This window comes from Drosophila subpulchrella, chromosome 3L (assembly GCF_014743375.2).
Source record: "Drosophila subpulchrella strain 33 F10 #4 breed RU33 chromosome 3L, RU_Dsub_v1.1 Primary Assembly, whole genome shotgun sequence".
NCBI classification, from domain to species: Eukaryota; Metazoa; Arthropoda; class Insecta; order Diptera; family Drosophilidae; genus Drosophila; species Drosophila subpulchrella.
This window is the reverse complement of record NC_050612.1, coordinates 23,497,608-23,521,735: the sequence shown is the minus strand read 5'-3', so window position 1 is coordinate 23,521,735 and position 24,128 is coordinate 23,497,608. Positions and strand designations below refer to the sequence as shown.

The 24,128-nt window shown below is 40.5% G+C and overlaps 1 protein-coding gene across 7 annotated transcripts in view; it reads left to right on the top strand.

Annotated features, from left to right (window-relative positions):
* Positions 1-24,047, top strand: part of LOC119554480 (palmitoyltransferase app) — a 72,549-nt gene extending 48,502 nt beyond the window's left edge. For 4 of the 7 annotated variants that reach the window (XM_037865395.1, XM_037865396.1, XM_037865399.1 and 1 more), the window contains 8 exons: positions 7,314-8,664; positions 12,911-13,071; positions 13,660-13,844; positions 15,561-15,672; positions 15,737-15,891; positions 16,643-16,764; positions 16,829-17,027; positions 17,375-21,324. In XM_037865395.1, coding sequence (XP_037721323.1) covers positions 8,474-8,664; positions 12,911-13,071; positions 13,660-13,844; positions 15,561-15,672; positions 15,737-15,891; positions 16,643-16,764; positions 16,829-17,027; positions 17,375-18,529 — 2,280 coding nt within the window. In that variant the 5' untranslated portion in view covers positions 7,314-8,473 and the 3' untranslated portion in view covers positions 18,530-21,324. Of the gene's footprint in view, positions 1-4,016; positions 4,160-7,313; positions 8,665-12,910; positions 13,072-13,659; positions 13,845-15,560; positions 15,673-15,736; positions 15,892-16,642; positions 16,765-16,828; positions 17,028-17,374; positions 21,325-22,343 lie in introns of those variants that run through there. The other 3 variants (XM_037865402.1, XM_037865400.1, XM_037865403.1) reach the window with 3 other exon arrangements.
* The last annotated feature ends 81 nt before the right edge of the window (positions 24,048-24,128 follow it).

Below are 24,128 nucleotides of genomic sequence, written 5' to 3'. Positions count from 1 at the left end.
AGCGCCTGGTTGGTCACAGCTGGTGGCGCATTCCGCTGGACAGATGTTCCTGTCACTCCCTGTCCGTATCCGTGTCCGTGTCCGTGTCCGTGTCCCCATGTCTCCGAGTCCTTAGTCCTTGGAGCAGCGCCTGTGTGAGTGAGTGAGTGAGTGCATCGTGGCGCTCATAAAACTAAATTTCTAAACAATCTGCGCTTGGCAATCTTATGCCGCTGCGCAACTTTATTGAAATGTTTGGCAGTTTTTCGTGTGCTACTCAATTTGTGTCACACACAAACACACACACAGAGCCAACAACAACCCCCTCCACCAAAAAAGGGGGAAAAGAGACTGTTTGTGTAGCAATTTTGATTTTGCAATTTTCCGTAGCATACTTTTTTGGGCCATGTGTTCGTGTGCATGTAAATGACGAGTTCTCCGAGTTCCCCAGATTATGCAGCGAATTTGTGCCATGAACAATAATGACGAGCCCGCTTGTCATTACTTTCCAATATGTTTGTGCATGCCAGCGACATTGGCAATTCATTTAATTTCGATTGAATTTCAATTGGATCATAATTCAAATTTTCCACCAAAAATAGCCCACGGGACTGGGATTTGGCCACTTTATTCCACCAGGGGGCAGTCGAGCATGAGCAAGGCAATAACCAGAACTTTTCACAACGTTGCGATGCGAAATCGAAGATAAATAAATGCTTCGAATAAGCAATAATCCCCCTAAAAAAGAAAATACTGTGAATCGTGCGCTATGGGCGTGGAATAGATAAAGATAAGGCAATGTGGGATAGGAAAGGCAAGGAAAGCAAAGGGCCAGGGCCAAAATAAACATTTGTACATAATATATATAAATCGTTTGGGGGTCCGTTTTCTTATCGGGCAACTGTTTCTCTCATTTATACATCATAAGCAGTTCCAGCGGGGCGTTTTCGGTGAATTGAATGCGGGTGGCAAATATGTTTTCGTTTCGGCACCGCCCTGTTTTTCTTATTGTTGGCGTAGTCATAAAGAATCTGTTATCTATAATCGGGGCTCTGCCCATTAATCTCACATGAATAAAGCTTTTTTATTTGTTGGGATCAGTATTTTCTGGGCATTATAAAAAGTAAATTGTGAACTAAAATCAAGATTATCTCTATAAATTTGCTCATTCTTAAGGTGAATTTAAAAGATATCATGCAAGATTTATTTTTTAGCATCCGATTTCCAGTGATACTGGATTGGCAAAATATTTTAATTGATGTTTAATAACATTTTTGTCTTTAAAAAAATTATCAACAAGTCAAGAACGCAAAGAATTCAGATGTCTAAAAATGGATTTTACATTTAATCCGTCACTTTTCAATGATAAAATATTTTATTTGACTTTATTTTTAGACTTCAACTTGGTTGACCTGATAGTTCTTAAAACAATTAATGATCACTTAAAAGATGTCTGCAAATGCTGATGGACATGGCTGATAGTTTTTAGGTCAGTTTTAATACCTTTTAGAAGCAACACTTCTAACTGATTGTCATAATAATTGTCATGCTGGGCTAGGTTGTGGTTCAGTTCAAACCGTGCAAATTATTATCGTCCATGGACTGCTGCATCTGTGCAAACATGGCAAATGGCAAAGCAAACGACAATTAATTCTGCCCGCTGCAGTGGACGGTGGTCGCTTCTAAGTCGACATTCCACAAATAAAAAACAAATGCTGAGTCAGTTCATCAGCAGAAACATTTGAACAGTTGAACAGTTTCTGCACACACTAACCAAACGAAAACAAACCAAAACAGAGCTCAACCTGGAATAAAAATAGCCATAGCAATGGAAATGGAAATGAAAATAGAAACCGAAACAGAATCAGAGAGGGAAACCAAACAACGAAACGAAAGCATTCAAAGTACACAAAAGCACCAGCGAATGGCAAATAGAAAAACAAAAGTTTGCCATCTGCCAAATGGACAGGAATTTATAAATTAAACCAAAACAATGAGCGAAGATTAACAACGGTTACCGACGACACAAGCAACGTATAAAACTTACATTTCGACGACAATCGTGTGAGGATAGTTTGTTGTGTTTCGAATTTTTGTTTCTCTGGGTGCACAAAGCAAAAATATTGTAAAGTTTGTCCTCAAGTCAGAAATTATGAAGTTATCATGAAGAAATATGTTTGTTGGAAATAAATTAAGTTGGAAAATAAAAGTTACTTGTATTTAAAGAAGAAATTAAAAATGTTCTTTAATAAGAGAACTAAAATTTTATTTTTGTTACAAAAATTAAAGTCATTTTCCGCTTATGTATTTTCAAATACACGGTTTCAAATTGTTTAACAATAAAATTCCAAGCCGTTTTTAGAAAGATTTTGAAGGTATCAAATAACATTTTCCGATATATATTTTACTTTATTCGACGTTATTTAAATGATACTTGTAAATTTACCTATAAATTTAAAATTAATTATCCTCAGAGGAAATTATGACGTTCTCAAATTAAGTATTTGTTTTCTCAATTTGAGGATGTACTGAACTTAAGTACAAAATTTTGGAAAAAAGACTCATAAAGAGAAAAGTTAAACTCATTTTAAGAAAAAAAAAACTTAAACTGATCACAAAATTTTCCATTTGAGGAAATGTGGTCTTAAATTTCCAACTTGAGAACGAATATTCTCATATTGAGTAAGTTGAATTGCCATGTCAATTTATTGACTCATATTGAGAAAAGTTAAACTCATTTAAAGAAAAAAAAAAAAAACTTAAACTGATAACAAAATTTTCCATTTGAGGAAATGTGGTCTTCAATTTCCAACTTGAGAACGAATATTCTCATATTGAGTAAGTTTTAATTGCCATGTCAATTTATTTCTTGGTTAATAAAAATATTTCCAAAACTTATCTTCAAGGATATAAAATTGAATATAAATTTGGGTATATCGAACATCGTAAATTTCTAAACGCTTAAATGTACCTTTTTTGAAGCGTTCCTCATTCAAGGATTTTTAAAATTCAATCAAAACAATTATTTTTTTAAACCTAAGTTTATAATAGTGTTTTTAAGAAAAGTAAACTTCTTGAACTTCTGGAATATAAAGTTTTCGGAATTTATAGGGTTTTGTAAGTTATAAACTCTGCATTTTCTCCGAGTGCTTGCAATAAAATGAAGGAGAATCGTTGATGGCGACTTTTGGTTTGACAGTCGCAGCGACGGCGACTTGACGGCCTCGTCGGCGTCGGCGACTATAACTGTGAGTGTGTGAGTGTGAGTGTGGGGACAACAATTACACCGACAGGGGCAAAGGGGAAACGGTAAAGCAAACACAGCACAGGCAATACACAGGCACACGGGCGACGAGCATGTGTGCGTGTCTCGCTTTTGTTGCCATAACGGAAATGGACGCCATGTCGGATGTTTGAGGAAATGTTCGTATAGCTGTAACGGCGGCGGCGGCGAGAATGTATTTGTGTGTTTGTGCCTGTGTTAGTGCTTCCCCATTGCTCTACAAAGTCATATATGTGGTCTATTAGTTGGGCGACTGTTTTAAAACATTAAATTGTATTGACATTTGAGAGAGTAGGTTGAACGGCATTGTCGCGTATTCCGATTGTTATTACTCTGCTGCCCGCTCCTTTGAAATCAAAATTAATTGGAATATGATGCGGAAATTATGGCTGTGACATTACATTTAATTGAACGTTTTCAGGTCAATGCGGGAGTAGGCAAACAACTAGCTTGTTTGTTTTAAATTGGTTTGTTTAATGTTGATATACCGAATTCATAAATATTCATAACTAGTTAACGGTTGTGTTTTTAAGAATGTAGTGCACTGTTATTGGTACTGGTAAATTAAATAACTTAACTTAAATTATACTGTATACTTGTATTCAATGTTGAACATATTAATTATATGTAAAACTGTTTTGTTTTCGCACAAATATTTTCTTGGCTTTCGTGTATCGGACAATAAAATGCGCATTTTAATAGTATTTGCAAAATAACTTTTAAAATTCCTTGTTATTGATTGTAATAGTCATTGTGAAACATATCATTGAAAACGACACTCCAAATATTGTTTGTTAAATTTCGAGTTCCCACAACAAGCTCAACTCATTCAGATGATATTATTCCGCACCCGGGCTCTTCCATCTCCTTATTCTGGACCCGTCGGCCATCCCTGAAGTAAGCCAAAGTAACCAAACCATCTCCAAATACATAGAGAAGATCTCTCCGCACACTTACTCACTCACTATTCATATGCAGTCCGGCACTCATGCTGTGAGTGTTTCTTGTCTGCCGGCTTGTTTGTTTGTTTATTTGTTTGTTTGTTGGCTGAACGAGTGGGCGAGTGCTAGTGCGAATGCGAATGCAAGTGGGGCGTTTGCGTAAATGAATGATCCCAGTCGAGTGGAGTCGAACTGAGCCGACTTCCATGGCGGGCCAGCCAGGGACTCGACTTAAGCCGACACTGAAAAAAAAGGGCAAAGGTTAATTTTTTACAGTTTAATATTATCAAGTCATTCTGATTAGCAATAGGTTTAATAAAGTAATTAGGGAATCCCAAATTTCACAGAATTGTTTATTTTTATTCCAGTTAAATATATTAAATAAAAAACATTTTTATTTGTGAGATTTTTGAACTCACAAGAGCCATAATAATATGAACTACGGTGTCTAAAAATACTTGAAAAATTAGGAAATTATGAAAATATTAAAAATATAATTATCACATTTTAAATTAAGCATTCCTATTTTTTAACCAGAGATATTTATATTTTTTGGATTGTATCGAATTAGAATTTAAGGAAAAAATTACATAATTTTACTAAATTTTTTTCCGTGTAAAAACGCCGTGCACGCATCGCTGGCGGAGCACTTGCCACGCCCCCTTCCGCCCCTCTTGAATGCCAAGTGTGCTCGCCATGCATGCGTATGAGTAACGATAGTGAGAGTGTGGGTGAGTGGGCTGAAGTGGGTGGTCGCAGTGGGTGGTGTGGGCGTGATAGTGGCAGTTGTGGCTAGAGCCATACGGTTAGGGGAGGGGGTGGGGAGGGGCAGCGTCAAGAGCACTGGTGTTCAAGTGCTTGATGTATTACAAAATACGTATACGCAACCGCAGCCTACAATTACAGTGCCAAGTGTCGGTTAGGTATTTCTTGTTCACTCTCTCGGTCGCTCATTCATGTCCGCTAAGTTGTGTGTTTATGCAGAGGGACTTCAAGATATGTTATATAAGAAATATTTTCTAGATTTCTGCTTTTAAGGTTGCTTAAACACAGTTGTTTCTAAACTTTTTCAAAGCAAAAATTATTTAATAATTTACATATTCGCATTTTAACTTTTAATTACTTTAAATATTTTCAAAATTATTTTCCTATTTAACTAAATTTTTTTTGATAAAGTAGGAGTTCATAAATTCCTCACCATAAACTAAGATATTATCTGCAATGTGATTTAAGTGTTAGAATGTGTGCGTTAGGCTCTGCATTTTATTAATACCAACACATCCTTTGCTTTGTGGGATTTGCAGCATATTGATAATATATCCTATAACAACGCAGGACTAGAGCCCGTTCTTTTACTATCACTTTCACTTTCACCATTTCACCGAGACCCCACCGCACCCCCTTTTGAATTGCCGCAAGTGGCCGTTTATTTACATATATTTTGCGCTGAGTGGCACACTTCAAAGCTCTTCTGTTGTTTTTGCTGTCGCTACTTTATGGTTATTGTTTTTGCCAGAGAAACCCTACCGCTGGCATTGTCATTGTTGCCTGCCACTTTGCGTCATTTCAGGCAATTTATGAGTTTATTGAACAGCACGCAGCTTGTGTGCCTTTAATTGGCACTTCTTGGCGCATGTCATCAGCTGTTGTTAATGTTAATTGAGAGAATGGGGAGGGGTATGCCCAAAGACCACCCACCATTCCCAGCGAACTGCATGCAAATAATCGCAGCCAGTGTATATTAGAACAATCGTTGGCGCTATAATTGCAACGCAATTTGCATAAACATTTTCACCGCCCGAGAAAACCGACCTCCGCAACATCTGCGACTAGTAGTCGAGTACGACTACGATAGAGTCCCTTTAAATGGGCGGCGTGTGCCCAATTAACGCAAATTGCGAATGCAAAAGCCATTCACTCGTTTTGGGGGCCCTGTGAGTCTGTGTTTGGGGCTGGTTTATTGCCATCCAAAAGCGCGGCTGTTTGCCTTAGATAACGGGTTCTGTTCTGGAACCATGTTGCAACGCAGAGTTACCATGAACAGGGGAATGGGGGGCAACAACTTCCTGTCGCCTGTCGGCGGCATACAGTGCGTATGCTCAACTTGATTAGCGCCAATTAGTCGGCAACGGAGTGTCGCATAAAGCCGCGAATTAGCGCATTTCAGCTGTTAATAATCTATGCCTGCCTTAATCCTTTAGGCGGTTTATGCCTAAGCATGAATTTTAAATTAAGTAGAGCGCAAGCTAAATTTATCTATTTTAAAAAGCTCTTCGCAATTTATATATTTTAAAGGGACTGCCTAAAAGTACAAAGAAGTATCTATATAAATTTGATACCGAATTTCACCGAAGTGATTATCATATCTTATGAAGTTTGTATCTTCTACACCATTCAGTATTTAAAGTACTAATTTTGATTTAAGTAGAACCAAGTAAAACTCTTAGGATTCATTCAGTTTCAAGTGAACTTAAAAGTCCAAGTATATACTTTTGCTTAAAATTCAAAACCAACAAAAATAGTTATCCATTGAAATTCCAACAAATTCCATCAATTAGTCAATCAATAAAAGTGGCACAGAATTTCTCAGAACAAACAAACAAATTACTCAATCAATTAAATTTCAAGTTGTATAACCCTTAAAATACCATAATTAACTCGTTTTCATTTGCAAAAAGCTAAGTTAATAAACCCAAAATTTACTTCTGCGCCATAAAGAAGTGGCCACAAAACTGTTGGCTTAACTTCTTTCAACTTGCCTTGGACAATTATGGGTGAATATTTATCAGCAAGCTATAACAAGTCGATTGTGTTGGCATAAAAAAAGAGAGTGATAAAATTTATCTTTCGAATTGGCCCATTGCGGACGCTTTCGCTCTTGGCCAACTGACAATTCCCGGGCAATGCGATTAAAATTCGATAATAAAGAGGGCCATAAAGGAAAACCAAAATCCCTCCTGGAAGGAGAAGTTCTCTCCTTTTTCTGCTTGTCGGCGCCCGCACAAAAGTTCTTAATCAAAATAACTTAATGATTATATTTGCTTGCAATTCCACAGTTGCTCACTCCTTTTGCAAGTTTCTCATTTTGGTTTCTTTTCCTCCCTTTTCAGGACGACCCACTCAAACTGCTGAACTCGATTGGACTAAAAAGGAACCCAAAGCCCAAAGCCCATACCCACACCCAAAAAGCCAAAGCCAGCCAAACCAATTGGACGCCAACGCCAATTTTAACTACTGTTGGCGGCGCCAGCAGCGAATAGCGAATAATTGAATCATAAAGGACACGGACGGGCCACCGAAAGGATCCAGATCCAGAATTCAGGATCAACAAAGCCGAGCAAATAATTGCTATATAGTAGTGTGCACGCGGCTCCAGCATTTTCCCCATTTCCGGTTCCGGCGAAGGGGGAGTGGCCGCCCATTGCAAAGAAGGCAGAGGCTGCAGGGAAATGACAGCCGTCCTGCTTTAATTAAAGCCGGGACGTGGGCGTGGGGCGTGAGGCCCAAAAGTGTGCGCTGCAATAAAAGTAGGAAATTGAAACGCAATGTGGCTGATGCCGCGGACCGTGGACAACGCAACAAAGTGGACGAAATTGCTTTTGGAACAGAAGAGGATAGCAGGTAGCAGCAGCAGGGAAGGCATTAATTTTGATTAAATTCACCTGAACATTCACATTCAAACCAACCAAACTACCAACTAACTACCCACTACCGAGTGAAATATTAGCCAAAATAAAAGAAAGAAAAAAAGGTAGCGAACATTTTAAGCGAATATTTCAAGCAGCCTGGTGACTGGTGTGCATGAAATTCCTTGAAGCCGGAGCAGGAGCATCAGCAGGAGGCATCTTGTGGCAGAGTCGGTTTTGCGTGCCGCAGGCATTTGCAACAGCCACACATGAACACGTCCCTGTGACAGGAGGAGGTGGAGAAGGAGAAGGAGGCGACGGCGACGGCGACGGCGAAGGCGAAGTCGGGACCCCAGCCAAACAGCATAATTTCGTCAACGGCAGCCGGTTGAACTGTCGCCGGCAGAGCGCATAACCCACCATTCCCCCGGGATCCAGAACCCGAAACCCCGTACCCCCAACCCAATTCCAGCCCACGTCATCAGCAGAAGGAGCAGGAGCAGCAGGAAAGGCGTCCCTGTCACAGTCAGCAACGGTTGTCAGCAAGGATCAGAATCAGGAATCAGGAGCAGAAGCAGGAACCGGAGCAGGAATAGCTATCCAAGCCAAGCCCAAACCCCTTCCATTCCAGCACCAACGCCCCGATGAATCTGCTGTGCTGCTGCTGTTGCAGTAACATGGCACCAAACCAGCGCGTCACACGCAAATGGGAACTGTTTGCCGGACGCAATAAATTCTACTGCGATGGATTGCTAATGTCCGCACCGCACACAGGCGTCTTCTACTTGACGTGCATCCTGATTACCGGCACCAGTGCGCTCTTCTTTGCCTTCGAGTGAGTATACGCCCCGTGCTCATTTGTCAGTGCACTGGGGGAAAATATTGATTAACTTAGAAATGTATGGGAGGATCCCAATATATTCTTAACCTTATTCTTTTTATAAATTAACTTTTACCAGTGAACCACTTTAATTGTGTCTTAATAAATGTTACTGTTTATATGATTAAAAGTAAAATCAAATAAACACTTTAATTTACTTAGAAAACAAAATATGGTTAATGTGATGCGAGATTTTAAATATGTTCATAGAATAGTCAAATTCAAGTATTTATTCTTTCAATAAATTTAATTTTACCAATAATTAAAGAGTATTTGTTAGATTTTAAAGGATGAAAAGAGTTTAAAACCTTGAGTTACTTAAAAAATGTTTTTAATATAGTGTTTACATAAAGCAAGTTTTGTTGTTAAATACTTAAAAACATAGTTCAATAAATAAAACCTTTTATTTGTAAAAAGAAATATTCTTTCCGACAGTTATCTATAACAAGACAACAATTTTCCTTCACATTATAGCAAAGAAACTTTATCATATTTATCAGTACTGACTCATAATAAAAAGTAATAAAGTTTAATATATAAATGTTCTATAAATGGAAAAAAGATAAGATAACAGTAACCAACTTAGGTTTATTTATACTCGATCCTTGTAGGCATAACATTTTATAAGTTTATAAGTTGATTAAGCCATTTTTAAGGCTTTAAGATAAGATATCATCTTAAAATAGTTCTAGAAAGATACCCTTTGTTTCCCCAGTGTGACACAGTTTGAGTGTCGGGCGAAGCTGGCCGCTCTTTAGTTGCATTGTATGCGAAACGTATACGTTGCTAATTAAGCATTGCCCAGTAACCCTTCCGGGGCACCAGATCCCGGATTCCCTCCCCAAACCACCGTCTCCATTCCACCGGGTCATGCTTGATTTCCAATTACGCCCACATTAATGGTCTCTGACTTTGGACTCCTGCTCTGGTTTCATCGGTTTCAACGGGTTTCTCATCCGGTTTCTGATCCCCCTTCAGTCGTCTGCCATCCGCCTCCGTATCCAATGGCATGTAATTATTGCTGTGCAACGTGGCGTATGCGTTATGCTTGGCCTGGCAAAGGACATGGCCATCCAAGCTGCTGCTGCTACTGCTACTTTTTCAACTTGATGTCTCTGTTGTCCCTGTTGAATCCGTTGAATTACGGGTATCCGTGTAGATTGGAAAAAGGGGTGGACAAATAGTTTGAGCTTTTGATTTGTCAATCCTTCGGGTATGGGGCTTGTCCGGTATTCAAATATGTTCATGTTCATCCAAGCCACTGGCAAAACCACCGCAGGAAGGGATCCACAGCCACACCCTCGGGTCTAGTTTTAAACTGAATTTTAATTTTGAACTCGTTCATCCGGGACACATTTCTATTTCCCGTTTGCTAAACTTTTCCGCTATTAAACTCTGATGGCGGTGTTTAATGGTGGAAAATTAAAGTTTTTGAATTATTAATGTTCGTTCTAGTTAAGGTTATTCCGACATGTGCATGCTCTTTATTTTTGAGATTATTTTCCCTTTTTCGTTTCAAGAATTCACATAGCAAGACCTATTCCTTTGTTATGATAAGTAGTCAAACGATTTTTATATTTCTGAAAGAAGATTATGGTAGCAACAGGGAGTGCAGTTCTTGTAAATAGAAATTCTGTGTGCATAAAGCTTTTCCTATGTAGGACAGCATGGAGGAAAAGCAAAGAAAATAAGGTATTTTCAGAGGCTTTTCCTATTGGTCGCTACTATCACGTTGCTCGAATAATAATACAAATGTCCAATCGATTTTGCCGGAAGTGAAACTAAATAAATATCCAGGAGGCATGTGGGAAACCCACAGCCCACAACCGTTTAACCATATTCAATTTAATTCCACGTAGCCGTTCTCCTCTTCCGGCGACTGGCCAAAAATAACGCATACGTCACGTAGTGCAAATACAAATTGAACGCAACGTTAAAGCTGCATACCATTCGCCACTGACAGCGCGATTAGACAGAATTATGCTCAACATTTTCTGCACGAAATCATTTCGGCACCACAGAAAGGAATTTCTCATGTGCGGAGGAGGTAGAGGTGGTGGTGGTGGTGGTCCCACAAAGAAATTGAAATTCCCCGGGAACGATTCCTAGGAACCATGTACCTACAGCTGGCTCCTCCTGCGCCCCAAATTTATTCGCTGCCGAAAAGCGGCGCTGCAGCGCGATTTTATTTTCATTGCTTGCTTTACATTAGCGCACAGTCGAGTGGAAGACGCCCCCAGTATGGATGGGCATTACAATATCCGCAATGCCTTTGAGTGCTCGCATAGTTATTCCTGCAGATATTCGCACACATCCTCCGAGTGCACACAGAAAAATAGCGTAATTCTAAGCAGAATTTAGGTTAACAAAGAAATATATAATAATATATTAAACTTTTAGGTTGTATTAATATAGAAATTGTTCTAGCCTTAAGCTTTGACTGGTCTTAAACAACAATTCCACTTACAATAAGAGAACAGGGTTAAATTCTTTAAAATGTTGCCTGTTAACAACATGCTAATTTATGGTTGATTGAATTAAATGTTGAAACTAGAACATTGATGGGCCGAAATTTTATCAGAGTCGTTCACACAAAAAATTAAAATATCAATATTATATTCCCTTGGTAAATTTATTACCTATCATTTTAACCATTGAATTATGTTAAAGTGATATTGAGAACTGGCATATTTTATTTTTCCCCTCTTTTAAAATTCTCTCAAACCGAAAAAGAGGGAAAATAACGAGATACCACCTAGATTGACTCTGTTTTTACCAGTGTAGGTAGACTTAACCCAAAAGATTTTTTATTTTTTGTATGTAGGCAGCCTGGGGATGTGTGGGCAAACTCAAATTGTGTTTCGTTCGACGCTCTCCGGCAATGCAAATCGCTAAAAGGTGGCACACAATGCATGAGGGGCTCTCCTTCGTATTTCCCATTTACTATTTTCTATGGCATTGTCAGCGATTTGCCAGTTGAATGCGAGAAAAGCATTTTTTGAATGCATTTCTATTTAAGCTTTACGCGTGGCAGGGGACAGGGGAAATCGTCGGCGTTGTCATGACAAATGTATTTAACTATTTTCGGTTGGCACTGCTAACTGCTGACTGCTGACTGTTCCCGAATTGAAGCCTACACCCTTGTCCATCTGGGACTTGTCACACATAATTGTCACTAAGCACTCGGGCGTCCTTTGTGGGCTGATGACGAGTGAAAGTTGCCAGTGCGACTTTGGCTATTCACAAATCGTTGGCACGCATCGGGCATTAAGTAACAATGCCGGGCCAGAACATTGTCCTATTCCCCCAGCTCGTGGTCCGCATCCTCCGCAGCAATCACCACCCCCAGGGATAGGACCCCCGTTTCGGGGGCATATTTGTTCGGAATCCCACATTTGGGGCATTGCCAAATCACCGGGGACATTTGCATGCATTTTTGAGCAGGGCAGGCGTCGCCCACCAAACTGCTGCAGTGGATCCATTGCCTGCATTTTGGCCTTTGATGCAGTGCATGCCGGGTGCATGGGAAGCCGGAGATTTAGGAAATCAAATTTCAATGGGTGCTTCCCAAAAAGGACATGGTTGTAGCTTAGACAGAAACCAGTGTCTCTTGGTAATCTCTCTGGTTCTAGTTGCGTTCAATCAAGTTTTAAAGGGCTACATACGTTCTTTAAAACCTAAGAAGATAGGTAGATGGATAGATAGTTCTTACAATAGATTAATGTAATTATAGTTAAGGCTTGAAAGTGGATATGGTTACACAGGGTTTCAGATTTAAAAGATCTATATTATTTTGTTTCTGAGCGTCTCTGAACTTAAATGTCATTGTAGTTATATATACCCATGGATGTCAATCCAGATGGATTAAGTTTATATATGATTTCTCTAAAAACATTTTAAAATCACAAGGATAATTATTAAACTATTTTTTGTTCCTAATTTACAAAGGCTGATTTCAAATTATTTTAAACAATTTTATTTTGGAAGCATTGAATAATATTATCATATTTATTGATCTAACCCCTAGTTTATTACCATAATTAATAAAGAAACCCCCAGTAAATCTTATTTTATTGACATGTCCCCTTGTTTATTACTCCATTGGCAGAAACAATCGGGCCAAATCAAGATGTTGCCATAACCATAATGACGAAAACATCGTTAGACTAATGATATATTTTTCTTGATTTCTCTTCCACAGCTGTCCCTTTCTGGCGGACAGCATAAATCCTGCCATTCCGATTGTGGGAGCGGTCCTCTACTTCTTCACGATGAGCTCCTTGCTGCGCACAACCTTCACGGATCCGGGCGTCATACCGCGAGCCTCCAACGATGAGGCCGCCTATATCGAAAAGCAAATTGGTACGTTACTCATCCGCCCCGTAGTCGCAATTCGAATCGCAGTCGCGGGCACAGTCGAAGTCCTTGCGTCCATCCAAAAGGAAACGTGGCCAAGGTCGTTGGCTGATGCTGCCTGTTGCCTGAGTATCCTTACTGCCACGCCCCTTGCCAAATACTCGCCCACTCAAACACAGACACTTGCGTATATATACATATATATATTTGTTTTCACTTCATTAAGTTTGTATATGTGTGTGAGTGGGGGGGGAAGTAAGAGGGGGAAAATGAGGAGCACGTAACGTAAAAAGTAATGAGCGTGGCATGACATAGAATGGGTGGGGTGGGTTGAAAAAAAATATGAGGAAAAATATATATTCCGTATAAAAATCATCAAAGGCGAAAGCTGCGTTGCCTTTGCACTAATGAGTTGCTGTTGTTGTTGCCTTTGTAGAAAATATTTAAAATGAGAAAACTTTTGCTCCTTTTTCCCCCTTTCTCCTCGCCCTGCATGTCAACAATGTTCTCCTGTCGATGCTGCCTGATGCTGATGCTGCATTTCCTCTGCGCCGCTCTGGATAAATCCTGTGTGAATAACCCGAATCCCTGCAGAGGTGCCAAACTCGCTGAACAGCCCCACATATCGACCGCCGCCAAGGACCAAGGAGGTCCTGGTCAAGGGCCAGACGGTCAAGCTGAAATACTGCTTCACCTGCAAGATCTTCCGGCCGCCGAGGGCCTCGCATTGCAGCCTCTGCGATAACTGCGTGGACCGCTTCGATCACCACTGTCCCTGGGTGAGTTAATGCATATTAGTGGGGGAGGTGGTAAAGTGGGTCCTTGACAAGGACACCCGGCACCTCGTTAGCGGTGGCGCATTTTTAATCACTTCCCCACAGCAACCGGCTGTCCCCAAAGAACCCAGTATCCTCATTCCCCCTCCATTGGCCAACTGACATTGAGCCAAGAGCCGAGCCGAGCCGAGCTGAGCTGAGTTGCATTAGAGGCGGCTCCTCTGGCGAAAAGTGGGCCACAAAACCAACAGCCTCTCGTCGTCGCTGACTTTAACCCAATTCCAGCGGCAACCGCTGAGGTTGCTAATTTTTTAGCAAAAATAATTTCACTCGAGCCGAGCGCACGTCACGTTTTTCAAGCCGGACTCCCTCCAATCCTTTGCCGGTTCTGTATTTTTTTTGCTTTCCCTTTTTTTTTTATCCCCGCCAGCGACGCGCTGATGCAACAAGATGTGGCTGTGTGTGTTTGGACACAGGACCAAGCAAACAAACCACACACAAACACACACACTAGCTTAAGTAGCCACACACTCATATTTGTGATGGTTGTGTTTTCGGGGGTGTAGCATACATTTTTGGGTGGAAGGCGCCATATCATATCCCCCAGGGGCTCAAATCATCGCACATACCCTTACGTATAAGGATTAAGTACTCTCATTTGAAATATTATCTTTCACACATACCTCAACTGTTTAAATATTAATATTCACTAATTGATTGCTTTGTCTAACAATTAAAGTGTCCCCACTGTAATAGGTTACCTTTGAAAGAAAAGGCTTGGCTTACTTATTCATATGTTTATCCTCCAATTGATTGCTTTGTCCTTTTATTTCATGTCCCACGACAATATTGATTTGCACTGACTTGAAAATTGTTTTCACCTTGATTTTAACTTGCCCATTTCACAATCAATTTATATTGACCTGCATTTAACTAGAGAAAGGTCAGTTCAGTCATTAAATATTTACACTAAATTGAGCATTCCATCTACTTAGGCTGACAATTTTTCACCTTTACCGGGAATTTTGTGGTACATACTTACAAGGGGAATTTGAATAAATATTTATAAATTAAATTTAAGAAATAATTCCTGGAAATGAACAATTTTTCTAATAATAAACATTGAGGAAGATTAATATTTTTAAGCCAAAAATGGTTTAACTTGATCATAACTCAATTGATCAGAAAAAGATAGATTTATTTCTAAAAAATCAAACATAATGCTGATAAATACTGAGTTAGATTTATATGTTTTATTATTCCACTATAGATATTTTTTTTTGGTAACAGATTGCTTAACTTTTACAAAGTTTATCGGAATGAAAGTAAGGGTATACACTCCTCTGTCTTTTGGAAATCAAAGTCTTTACCAGTTAGTGTTGCTGTCAAGCCTTTGCCGTCGCCCCTTTTCATTTACTTGGGCTCCGGCGTAATTTAAACCCCCGGAGGAGTGAAAGTACCAACACAATCGCTTCTGACGGCTTGAAGGTCGACTCGAGCCTTTTGGGGATTTGGTTTGCAGTTCGCGGTTGCAAAGGGCTGGTGGGATGGGGTAGGCTTCTTAAATTAAGGCATTTCTTAGTCATAATTTTGGTAATGCCACACATCTTGTGAAAATGCAATTAACCTTATTATGTTAGGGGTTCAACAAAGATTTGTTACCCGACTTTATGTCGACCGTTGTGTCTTTATAACCCGTTTAACGTTCTCTCTTTGCAGGTGGGAAACTGCGTGGGCAAGCGGAATTATCGGTTCTTTTATTTGTTTCTAGTCTCATTGGCATTTTTAGCTGTATTTATATTCTCGTGCTCTGTGACGCATTTAGTTTTATGTGAGTACCATGGAATGCCATACCATAAACCAGATGAATTACATGTGTTTATTCCACCGATCAGTGATGAAAAAGGAGCATGAGGTCTTTAATGTAATCAAGAAGGCGCCCTTCACTGTGATTGTTGTGTTCATTTGCTTCTTCTCGATATGGTCGGTGATCGGCCTCGCCGGCTTCCATACCTATTTGACGACGAGCAATCAGACGACCAACGAGGATGTGAGTATATAAATTTATTTTATATAATTTGATTTCAACAAAAAAAAAATTAAAACCTTTTTTGTGATTATTAGAAAAATGTTCTTATCATTCTTCATATACAAGTTAAATTCAAATGTTTATTATAAAAAAACAATCGTTATCGTTCATGTTAAAATAAAATACAAAAAACATAAAAGTGTTTATTATTATCAAATATTTGGTAAAATGTTAGTCATACTATATTTTTTAACATTTCTTTAAAACTAAAAAAAAGACTTTCGTATTCAAATTTCTTTAATTAATTTTTTTAAATGACCCATCATAGCTAATCTTAATATTTTTGAATGAAAAATGAATAATAAATTAAAAAACCGCAATGGATTGAAAATATAGTGATACGTATATGAGTATTTAATGTGGTATATGAGTTGACTATGTATTTTTAACAGTACACAAAATATAACAATTTCAAGAAATAACTGAGGAAAAATTCTTTCTTTGAATTTTTTTTCGAAAAGTTTACTATTGTTATCATACACTGGATTATGTATTTGTGTTTATGAATTTTTGTGTAAACTTAAAAATGAGTTATATACACATTTCTATGGAATTAAGGGAAGGCAAAACAATTGTTTAGTAGTGCTAGGTAAATGTATATCTTTGGGATAAACAGAGATTTGTAAGGAAAACAAATTGAGATACCTTGAAAACAGCATATAAGATTTAAAAGTAATACCCAAACACCTAATAAATCGGTATTCCTACACAGCTCAAGGGATCCTTCTCCTCCAAAGGCGGTCCTCGCACCCAGAATCCCTATTCGCGGGGGAACATCTGCCTGAATTGCTGCCACATCCTGTGCGGACCCATGACGCCCTCGCTGATCGATAGGTAAGTTTGCTCCGAAGGAGTTCCTGAACTCCAGAACACTAAATGGATTTGGAATATTTGATAGACGCGGCATCGCCACCGACGAGTGGCAGCAGATGCAGCACCAATCGAGTCCGCGGCACGCACTGAGCGACGTGCTGAGTGCCTCGCACATGGTCACCACCTCGCAGCCCATCATAGGCGGCGGAGTAGGTGGTATCGGTGGTGCCGGCGGCGGGATCAGCATTGGTGGGGCGGAGCTGAAGCCCCGGTTCTACGACGAGGTAAGCGGACCACCCACAATCCAACGGCCACATTGAGCCAATCCAAGCGCACCCTTTCACCACCAAAATCTAAAAATATCTAAATGTCTGGGCACTCTGCTTGCTTGATCCTTTATATATACATATATATCAATTCAGAAATCAAAAATCAAAACTCTCGTACGATGATCTTTTCTGTGCACATCATTTTGACGATCTGTAATTCAACTTCTTCTTTTTGTGTTCTATGCAATGTTCTTTTTTGGTAACCACCACCTACTACTACTACTACTACTACTTCTACTACTACTCGAATCATACACCACAATCGACACAATCACACCACCGACCACGACCACGACCACCAGTCCAATCCCTCCTCCGCGACACTGGAGGGCAACGGAGGTGCCATCAATGGGCATGGGAACGGCCATGGGAATGGCCACGGGAATGGCCATGGCAACGGCTTCGATCATCCGCCGCCCAGTTACGACCTGGTCCAAAACGGTAAGTCCCGCAAGCAGCACCAGCAGCGCTGCTCCCTGCAAACCCTGCTGCCAGCCAGTGCCCAGCAGCAGTTCAAGGCCAGCAAGCACAAGCACAAGCAGCTGAAGCAGCACCTGGTGGCCGCCGAGTTGCAGCAGCAGCACGAGGGTTCCGGTCTGGGTCCAGGCATGGGTCCCAATTCCCCCTCGCTCCTGCGCTCGCCGGCCGCGTCCTCCTCGTACCGGTTGAACCTGAAGCGATCGCTGCACCTGCCGCTGACACCGTCGTACGACGACGTTCGTCACTCGCCGCTCCCGCTGCTGCATCATCATGTCCACGCGCAGCAGACCACCGCTATTGGCAGCGTGGCAGCAGCGGCTGCGGCGGTGGCATCGGGCGCCAGCGGTGGAACGGGTGGATCCTCCTCCTCTGCCGCCACCACCACCGCACCCACTTCGGTGTCCGTGTCTTTGGCCACGGTTCCGCCACCGCTGGCGCCGCGACGACCGTCGACGCTGCAGCTGCAGGCCAGCGGAGCAATCTCTGCCAGCAACAGCACCCTGACCACCATACACACCACGGCGCCACAGCCGCCGGCTCCGACGGATTTCAAATACTACTCGCCGCAACGCAGCACGGACTCGAATTTGATGAGGAACTACCCATTCCCGAAGCAGGCACGTGGTATGCGTCGCCAATCGACGATGTCGGTGGACTCGCAAAAGGTCAATATAGCCGGATATCAACCGCTGCCCATGAGGAAACCCTATAAGCACCAGGAGGTGATGTTCGAACTGAAATCGCCGACCAACCGGCTGACAATTCGCGAGTGCGACTTTGGCGGTGGCGGTGAACCCTGCGATGACGATCAGTCGATCAAGGACAGCCAGATCTTTCGTGTTAGTAAACGAAATCTTTATATGAATCACCGGTCGCCGTGGAAGGAGCGCGACCGCTACTCGAATCTCTACGAGTATTCGTTCAACATCGATCTCAACTCGATCATCGAGGATGCGGCGGGCAGCGACTCGTCATAGTACGCAGCAGCAGTCCGCTGCTCCGCCGCCCCAGGCCACGGCCACGCCCACTCGGTCCGCTTCCGACTGCGATCTGTTGTCCGGTTCGGTGGGCTGGTCCGCCTCCAAGTCATCCTCCTCGATCGGTTGTTGGGCGCTGTACATACGGCCGGGTTCGGATCCGGACCCTGGCCAGCCCGATTCCTACTGCTTCCACGCTTTTGCTAAGGCGACCCACTCAGAGGTCCAGTTTTATTTGGAGCTTCTATCCTGAACTATGGACTCGTGGGCAGCTATTCGAATATGATTTAATTAGGACTTTGTTTAGGCTTTAATGTAAGGGCTTATCTGGGTTTTAAATATATTTCTTTGGTTAGTTTGCAATGTACATAATTTAATCAAGGCTGCAAAACATTTAAGAACCGAACTCCCTTAAAACGGTTCGGGTGTTTCAAAATTAAGTGTTTTTAAAAGTATATTTAATGGAGAGTAATCAAGTCAAATTATTTTAAAGACTATAATAACAAAACTCACCTTTTGAAATCCCGTTTTTGAGTAATAATTTTAAAATATGATTTCATATTTTATGACTTTTTTTAAAAATAAATAAATAAAAACGCTTGCTGGTAAAGTTAAAATTAGATTACTTATAAATTCTGATAAAATCATAATATATAACAAAAAAAATCATGATTCAACAGCTAACCTTGTTTTGTTTTGACCCCTTATCAAAGGAAATACTTTTCTTTCGACTTGCAAAGTAAATATTTTGCTCAACTGAACGTTCAGAACCAACGGACCGAATAAATTTAAAAGTTTGCAGCCTTGATTTTAACTTTGAGGGAATCTATCACAGTCTGATTGTGGCACATTTGTGAGACTCACTTGGCTTCCATGATGCGCTTAGATGCTAGAGAACTGTAACTGCTGCCGAATTTGTGTTTGCACCCCTTGTAGAAGTCGAACTTGTATGTATGATTTTTGTTTAAATGTTTGAAACCCCCTGCCAACCGCTGTAGACTCCCCCCGTTCGTTCCCCCCGCCAACAAAATAAAACTAACTTGGTTCATAGAAACTTTTGCGTTTATATAGCACCTGCTTCCCAGGCTAGGTGCGTCGGATCTCTTCTGCTGCAAATGCGATTGCAATAGAGGAGCTTCGGCGCCAGGGGCCGCAAATGCCACCCATGTATATGTATCCACCTTGGTCTACGTCCCAGCGCCGCCACCTCCAATAGTGAAGACACCAACTAACCAACTAACCAACCAACCAAGCAACCTACTAACCAGAACACCAGAAAACCAAATAACCATCAAACCAGTAAACCAACATCCCAAGCCAAGCATGTTTGACTTTGTTCGCCTAGTAAAATGCTTAAGTTTTGATTTTTGTTGGGAACCTCGTGAGAATCCCACGGCTAAATGGCCTCTAAATGATCATTGCAGTCACTTGGGCCCTAAGTTGAATAGTTTCTGAATAATTTGGAAGGTTTCAACCGAACAAAGATTAAGAACGAAAAACTTTAACTTGCAATTAGAAGAAGATGGGAAAAATTAGCAAAACACTTAATGAGCCAAAATAACTGCCATTTATCGAAGCAACATTTTGTTAGGACTTTTTTCATTTTTACAATGAAAATTAAAATTAAAATTTAATGTAAACATATAAAATAAACATGGAATTCAATAAGAATTTGATAAACTATGTATCAGTGTTAAGAGTGTCATTTTTAAACTACTAGTGGAATACAAAAAAATTGTTGCAAACGGATCCGAATATCAAATATCGAAAATAATAAATTAATCTTGAATATTGGAACATTGCCAAGTGACTGCTGCAAATAATTAGCAATAAATCGAATACCGAACAATGCGTTGAAATTGAAATGAAAATGAAAAATTGAAATTGAAAATATTTATACCTAGTTGTAATAGTTGAAAACATTTCTCGGGCAGGAGATTGCTGGACTTTTGGGTAGGTGAAAATCGTAAAGCGTATTAGCGTACATATTGTGTAAGCCAGCTTAAAGAAATAATTGCGGTTCAAATGCCGCCTACAAGGCTTTAAATCTTGAGCATTAACAATATTATGGGTTCCTTTTATAATTAATTGCAAGTGTAATACGCATTAGCCAGGTAATTGAAGTTGTAGGTAGTTATATATATTATATATATATATATATTTCATGCTAAGTCGAAGCGTGAAAGCGAGTGTTAACTGATGAAAAAGTAAATTTATATACTTATATATACACAAAATATGTACGGTTAAATGTTGGGCAATAAAGTGTATCTAGCGTATGTTTAAAATTGATCCGAATGAAATGATCTATAACTATATATAAGTACTAATCCCGATGTTGAAGCGTATCGCACCCTTTCAGGAAGATCGTGAGACCTACTTGCGATCCTGAAGAGATTATTGGAACCATATGTATGACTCCCCCGAATCACCCACACACATAGACACAAAGTGGAGGGCTTTGGGCTTGAAGCTTACGATTTTTAGTTCCTCTCCCCTCCTCATTTCCCCACTATCTTTAGGTTCCCTGATTTTGATTCTGACTGGCAAAGCGCGCACACATCCACCAAAAGCTATAATCCTCCTCTTGATTTATCGCACACTAATGTCAAACTCTTTCTGTATCTTTCAACTTGACTCTGGGAAAAAAAAAATACAATACTTGCAAATTTGTGTCTGTAACTATTTTGTGAAACTAACCAAACCGTAAAAAAACCAAAACAAAAACTGCAATTGAGCGAAAGTTGTCGAGGGCCGCTTAAGACTAGAGTAAAAATGCATTTTAAGCCTTAATTGGGTGAGTTCTCTCCTAATGCAAAAACATTTAATTGTTGTATGTACCAAAATAACCGAAAAACTGAAAATTTAACCAAAGCTTTAGAGTTTCGTTTGAACTTAGCTACACCGCATACATATATATCCATAACTTTGAGTTGATTTTCCTGTTGCTTAACCTGCCAGCGCGATATAGCTGATCTATACACATGATATTCGTTTGATGTTTGATTATGTTGCTCATGCCGATTCGTATCCATCAAATAGACCATAAAGGAATCACCAAAACCCACATAATAAAACACCTATCAAAATGACACCCTCCAAAAACACAACCAAAAATTCAAAGTTTAATATCGTATTTAGTGATAACTTATTGGCAAGCTGCAGTTGTATACACCTACTAATTGTACTCACAACATTTTGAAAGCATGCTTTAAATTGTTCCATTGGCACCGACTTACCCACCGAATCCATTATCCATTAATTAGCGCCTATTTTCGGCCTTTATTTGCGCATACTCCTCTCAGCCGTTTGTCATTTAATTTTCCATTATCGTTGTTTATTGATTTAAGAGCTTATCAACTGATGAGTTTCGAATTAAGTTGATTTCACCCAGTTCCGAGCCACTTCCTCCGGAAGGAAGCGGATTCTGGACGAACCCGTACTGCAATTACACGTGTATCTGTTCCGTTTAACAGACAAACCCTATTTAATTTAATTACGATTTTAATTTACCGCCCTCTTACAGCATTTATGATTATTTGCATATTCAAATTGTTTTATTTTCCCACAGCTAAACCAAACCGAATCAAAACAAACCATCAACGACCACTAGCAAAAGAGCAATAAAAACCACTAGATAAAAATGCTCTAAATTGAAATTCGAATTTTAAATTAGTTGGCAAATTTGTTGTAATGAGCATTTGAATATTTTACAAGCATTAATTAAACATACAAAAGAAGCAAATTAAATACCAAATACTAATCACAACCATCCGATGTGCCCTCTCTCCCTCCGATTCTGTATCGTTCACAGGTAATTCCAATAGTCTAGCTCAGTTGGTGGACAACGAGATACCGCTGGCCCAGATGGACATTCCGGCCTATACCCATCAAACGGCCACCCAGGCGCGTCAGTACCGCCATCGTCATCACAAACAGCGCCAGATTTCCAATGGCGGCACGGTCAGCTATGAGAATCAGCTGGCCACCGCCAGCAGCGAGGATGAGCTGGATGATCCGGATGTGGTGGTGCTGGGCAGTCCGGAAGTGGTGGCCGCCGTTTCCGCTATAGCCTCCAATAAGGCACGCGAGATGCGCAATCGCAGCGGCAGCTATAGCAATCTTTTCGATGCGGATTTCGAGGCGGCACTGGCCAACTCTGCTCTAGCCGATGGCCATGTGAGAGCTGAAGGAGCCACTAGTTCTGGGACTCCCTCTGCTGGTGCAGCTCTCCTAGCAGCTGCCATCAGTGGCCAAACGGAGAACATGTACAGCAATGTGCCCCAAGAGGCTGATGCCACCCTGCATGTGTACTCCAACATCATCGACGAACGCGAACAGCAGCAGCGCAGGGAGCAGGCCGACAATGTGCTCTCCTCCACCCTGCTCTGCGATGATCTCGACCTGGATGATCCGGTTAGTGCCTCGTGTCATGTCAAAAGGAAATCCGTTGGCGATGGAGCAGAGCAGGTGAAGTCGGCGGAGAGACTGAGGATGCTGCACGATACCACCATGATAGACACGGCCCTGGATCTGGACAGCCTGGATGGGTCCAGCATGGGCAACAACTCGCAGTCGTGCCTGGTGAAGTCATCGGGCAAACCGAGTGCCACCTCCGCCAACGTGGCCATAGTCTGAGCGGTTCTTTTTTTTTTGTCCTGTACATAAGTGTAGATATTCATGTCATATAGCGAGGGGGGGGGGAGAGTATTATTAATTTGTCCGCACTTCTACCTGTAGCGATTTTTATTTCGTTGAACTATGTGTGATGCGGTGTTTTAAGGGGATAAGTAGAGAAACGACCTATCAGCAGGCAGATAAAATATTACCTTAACGCGTTACGCATTCAAAACAGATATATCTATGCATATATGTAGATGATAATAACTAAAGCATTTACGGATATAAGTATGCATGTGTATAATACAAATGTGGTGAACAATGTTAACAATTCGAAGGCATTAACGAGGACAAAATAAAGGAGCAACCAGTACTATGGAGGAACTGTTTATACAATACACGACGCATACATATAAATCAATTATAAGTACATATACATAATGATACACATTTACAATGTACGGCTAGTTATAGTGTACCTATAATTTTTGTATTTAAGTTTTTACAACAGCAGAAACAGAAACAGAGAATGAAACAGCAGGTGTCGTTTCGCAGTTCAGAGTTTAAAAATGAAAAACCATTTGCGGTGTAGTAAGAAACCGAAGAAACAAAGAAAGCCAACTAGAAATATCCTGCAATATACGTGAAGTTGAAATTGTCGAGGGAATGAGGAGTGTTAACAGCATAAGAGTTAAAAGCAACAATGTGGTGTATTAAATGTTCATAAATCTACCATTAAGTGTATTTTCAAGGTGTAAAATGTTATATGACATCAATTAAAACGAGTTCGAGATTTCGACAGGCTCCATTGCATTAGAGAGCAAAAATGTTAAGCGTATGTTATGCGAAACTAACAAAACTACAATTATACAAAGAATAAAGATTTATAAATAGAGAAGACCTATGATTTTTTATTGGGATGAGTTGAAAATTAAGCTATCATATGTACTTATAAAGGTGAAATAGTGGTTCATCCATC